Source organism: Pseudonaja textilis, chromosome 2 (genome assembly GCF_049901715.1).
Source record: "Pseudonaja textilis isolate UNSWEBS1 chromosome 2, rPseTex1.2, whole genome shotgun sequence".
Taxonomy (NCBI): domain Eukaryota; kingdom Metazoa; phylum Chordata; class Lepidosauria; order Squamata; family Elapidae; genus Pseudonaja; species Pseudonaja textilis.
The window spans coordinates 127,724,509-127,729,523 of record NC_141991.1 but is presented as its reverse complement, the minus strand read 5'-3'; the positions used below and the strand labels follow the sequence as shown (position 1 = coordinate 127,729,523).

At 45.8% G+C, this 5,015-nt stretch overlaps 1 protein-coding gene across 1 annotated transcript; it reads left to right on the top strand.

Annotated features, from left to right (window-relative positions):
- Window positions 1-346: 346 nt before the first annotated feature.
- Window positions 347-4,383, top strand: LOC113447349 (transmembrane and death domain protein 1-like). Its single transcript, XM_087925182.1, has one exon. It carries the CDS (start codon window positions 711-713, stop codon window positions 1,602-1,604), a length of 894 nt encoding a protein of 297 aa, XP_087781308.1. The 5' UTR covers window positions 347-710; the 3' UTR covers window positions 1,605-4,383.
- The last annotated feature ends 632 nt before the right edge of the window (window positions 4,384-5,015 follow it).

The window sequence follows — 5,015 nt, the reverse complement described above, 5'->3', positions numbered from 1 at the left end:
GTGTAGTTTCCAGATAGATTTGGCTATATTTGTATTTTTTCCACCTTGTATTACTACATACTTTGGAACCAGCAAGGATAGGAAATAGATGTTTTACATCTCTTCCTTGAGTCAACATATCCAATCTGGCTTTAATAAGCACAGATAAATATAGGTGCAACTTCCCAACAAGTTTAACAAAAGTCAGCTAAATGCTGTCACCCACCAATAACCTGTATTCCTATGTAAATATGGTAGGGTGGAAATATCTCATTAAATATAATGGATTTCTGAAAGATTATGCCCGAAAGAGAAAAGCAAATTAATGGGTTACCTTCTCATTACAATAAATACACGTATAGCCAATAAGGAATAATTCTTTAATTGAAAAAGACAAGTCAGATAAATGGCTACACACCTGAGAGAACTTCATAAACACTCTCCTCATTCTGTATTACATTGTATTGCATTATATGATAGGTAGCTGGGTGTCTGTCAAATATCAGCTCAAGCTACCCTTTTAACATATATGCTAGAAATGGCAGTCTGTGTAGACTCAGAGGCACTCTTCTCTCTTGTTGCTTTAAATATGTTGAGGCTCTGGGTGCTTTGACAGTTAAGGCCTGAGTGTCAGGCCAAGGCCGCTCTCTACTGGGAGAAAGATCAGTCCCTGCAGGTAAACTGAAGGCTTTTCTCCCATTTTCAACCTTCCTCTTTTCAGGGCCTTCTGAATGAGGCCTCTGCTCGGCCTAGCTCTTTCCTTGCTAGCTCTGCCCGCCTTATGCGATGACACAGTGGCCGACGACATCGGGACCCACATGATGGCTCGCATCTCGGAGCTCCTGTCCCCGGAGGAATGCCAGGCCTTCCTCCTCAAACTCCTGGGCCCCGAGGAGAACGTGAAGGACGAGCTGGAGCGCCTCTCCGAGAAGAACAACCCCATCGGCCGTCGACGAAAACGAAGAAGGCGCCGCGACATCCTCACCACCGCTCAGTGCAAAGAGACCCTGCAGCAGTGGCTGGAGACGGAAGGAGACACCATGTACTGGGATCGCTTGTCCCGGGCTCTCCAGCTGATCGGCCGCGCCGACGTCTCGCTAGAACTGGGCAAGAACCTCAACCAGGACAAGAACCTGGAGATCAAGGAGAACGTGGAGGAGTACCACGAGACGGTGAAGCACCTGACCTCCTCGCTGCTCCTGGACGAGGGTCCGCAAGGGAGCGCGCAAAGCCGGCAGCGGCGCCAAGGCCAGGGCTCCGCGGCGGCGGCGGCGCCGCTCGAGCAAGGCGAGTGGGACGGGCTGGAGCTGATCGTGGAGCGGAAAGCGCTGCCGCCTTACAACCGGAGCCTCTTTGAATGGGCTACGCCTCTGGCGACGGGCGTCCTCACCGGCTTTCTGACCTCCTTCATCCTGGCGGCGCTAGCGCTCTACTCTTTCGTCTGGATCCTGAACGAAGGCAGCAGCCCCAGCTCCACGCCGTTTCCGAGCGACCCCTTGCCCGCCATGATCTTACCCCCACCTCCCACCAGCCGCGGAGGCATCTACTACTCGTTTGAGCACCTCGAAACCTACGGCAGGGAGTCGGGGGACGAGGAAGACGAGGCCGAAGAAACCTTACGCTAAGCCGCAGCCGGGCGAAGCCGGCCTCTGTTCTGAAAAGGGGAGACAATAAAGGCGGCTCATTTATTTTGCCTGATCTGAAGGCTCCTTGGGCACCAAGCGGGGCCGTTCCTTCCTCCGCTAGAGGGGTTTCCCACTTCTCCTTTCTTACTTCCTCATCACTGCAGCATGGAGAGCAGTGGAGTGAAAAGTCTCCTTGGCTTTGATCCTAACTTGCCTGTACCAGTCTCCGGGTTGTTGTTTTTTGCCTCAGATGCAAAGATGGCCAGGACACCAGTAGACCTAGAGGCTTTAGACTGGGGAGTGGGGGTTGTTTAGCAGATGCAAGTAGAATCCTTTTTAGGGTGCATCAAGCTAACATTCCTGTGCTGGTCCCTCCATTAAGGCAAAACTGCTCTCTCACTCTTCTATACCAATGATTTTCAACCTTAGCAACTTTAAAAAGTGTGGACTTCCACTCCCAGAATTCCCCAACCAGCTGGGGATTTTAGTCCGCCCCCACCTCATCACCAGGTTGCTATAAAAAGCAGCCACTGCAAATATACAGTGAAGAGATTTCCCACTACATTATAATCCTGTTTTTAGGTTAATGTCTCAAGTACTTTAGCCAAATATTCATGTAAGATCTCTGATGGTCTGAGAAAAAAAGAAATTGTTTCAAGCAGTTTTTTTTTCTCCAGGAACATACTCCACACTAGCAGCAAAACCCTGACATAATTGGATTCCTTTGGATCTCATGCTGCCATATTGGTCAAGGAGGGTTCCATCTGTCCCTCTGACAGTTTGTTCTGCTACAATAATTGTGCTTAGTATGCAATCCTCTTTGAAGTGCCAGAACTACTGGCTGAAACTTCCTAAGCATATGACATTTTGGTAGGCTTTCTCAGCTCCAAACTAACCTTTAAATCCCTCTCTTGAATACCTTCTACTACCCTGTGGCTTTTAACAGGCCGTTAAGGAGATTCCTTTGCAGTTCTCTCATTTTTGAGCCAGCAGATTTGAAATTTTAAAAACAGGTTGTGGGCATGCTCACAACATCAGTTGGCAATTACACACCAGAAGATACGTGGAGAAATCACCCCTCCTTCCTGTCCCATAGACACTTTTAATTCCCTGGCTTTTTTGTGGCATTTGGGCTCACTTCCCAACCAAACACTCGGAGGCTGCTAACTTCTAGTTTTATTTTCTAAGCATGTTTGCTTTTTGGGTCTAAGTGGAATGAGTGGCACTGTTGGGTTTAAGGTCTGTTAATTAAAATATTTTTTAAGACATTTAATCAGATGAGGCATGGAAAATAAAGGCAAAGAAAATAAACCCAGAGAAGAACAAAAAAAGAAATGGGCATCAGTTTTTCTTGCCAAAGGCCTGTGGGAAAAGCCAGGTCTTTAGGGACCTTTGAAATACTAGTAGGTTAGAAGCACTTTGTATTTTGGGGAAAACCTCATTCCAGAGGGCAGGCCCTACTCCAGAGAAGGCATGCTTTTGGGGTCCTCTCTAAAGATGGCAAATTTTAATCAGTTGGATATTCCTACGTCATTGTTTTCTGGGACAGATGAAGTTTCAGGGTTGTCTTCAAGGGGACCCCATATAGAGCATGTTCCAGTAGTCAAATCCTAAGATCATCAGGGCTTGAATGACTGACTATCTGAAGAGCACCTGTTTTAGTAAGAGGAGACTTAGCATACCAGTTGAAGCTGGGCAAAGCCTTTCTGACCACATGCTCATCAGGCAATAGATGTGAGTCCAGGAACACCCCCAAATTACACACCATCTTTGAATGGGGAAGTCCAACCTCGTCCAAGGTCCAAGCTGGAATATCTTCAGACCTGGGCAGGCCCAGCACCCAAACCACTCATTCTTGGTAGGATTGGGATGGGCTTTTCCCCATCCAAACCTGCGCAGCCTCCAGGGCCTGGGCCAGAATCTCAACAGCCTCACTTGGCCAACCCAGAGTCAAAATCTATAATTGGGTTTTATCCGGGTGCTGATTATACAGAATCTCAAACTGATAGATGACCACTCTCCTGGGTCTAAGGCAACACTTGGGGCAACTCATTGCGGCCATCTATTGACCCATTCTGCTCTCCCTACCAATGAACACTGAATGGAACTGGCCCCAGAGAAAGGAAAGAAACCATCATAAAATAGTGTCCTCAATCTCCAACTCATAGAACCAGTTCTGGAGGATACTATGGTCAATGGAATCAAAAGTGATTGAGACAGTGTGGAGGGATTCAATTTTTTTTACTACCGGTTCTGTGGGTGTGGTTTGGTGGGCGTGGCAGGGGAAGGATACTGTAAAATCTCCAGTCAGAGGTGGTATTTGCCAGTTCTCTGAACTACTCAAAATTTCCACTACCAGTTCTCCAAAACTGGTCAGAACCTGCTGAATTCCACCTCTGGGTTGAGAGGTCAAGAAGCACAAGGATGATTGGACTGTGACCATTGACAAACAGAGCAGTCTCAGTACTAAATCTTGGCCTGAACCTTGACTGAAATGGGGCTCAATAATCCTGCTTCCTTCAGGATTCTCAGGAGCTGCAGAGTGACCCCCCTCCCAACATTTCACCCCAAAGTACTAGTTAGTAGCACATCTAAAATGATTGGGTTCTTCATGTTCTCTGAACTTGGTCCTTTTGCTGCAGACATTTCATTACCAGACAGGGTAACATCAGTGCATGGGAGAATGATCTTCTGCTGTGTTAACTGTTCAATCCTGGAATTAAATTCTTCTAACTACTGGAATATCCAAAATCTCTGTCAGACTGAAATGCCTCTCCATTTTTTAACAGCCACTTTGGATATCCACTCAAGCCAAGGGCAGTCCAGAAATCTGTAGATTAAAATTTAAATAATCAGTAATTTAAATCACAGGGCATCCATACCCATGGAGGTATGTTGATGAATTATAGTAGATTACTCAAGGAAGAACAGGCTGAATATTATTTGTTTATAAGCTGGCATACTGTTTCACCACTTTCCATTACTTGGATATAATTTTTTTTTCAAAGCAAACAGGGAAACTCTGGTACACCTGGGCTTGGTAAAACAAATACAATTGTTGATTCTTCTATCTTTCAGCACATAATTCAGTCTGCAAACTATGCAGCTTAAAGCCACCACTGACTGTTTAAATAGGGTGGTTGCAATTTATTCAAGAGGTTTTAATTTTTTTTTTTCAGGCTGCTGAACTTATTAGTTTAAAAAAAAATCTCACAACCCCTGATCAAGAACTTTAGAGATAGAAAATTGGCTGTGTTCAAGTGAACATTTTTTCCCCTGTAATCGCTCATAGAACTCTAGGGTTCTGCAAACAGTTAAAAAAATCCCTGCTTTATTCATTCCTCTTGTGTAAGTGCTATGGCTGGGATCTTAATTGGCCAAATACAGATTTCAAGCTTTTTCCCATTGTGT

Bases quoted from the DNA above. Each gene is read 5' to 3' on its own strand.
- LOC113447349 (XM_087925182.1), top strand. From the start codon at position 711: ATGAGGCCTCTGCTCGGCCTAGCTCTTTCCTTGCTAGCTCTGCCCGCC.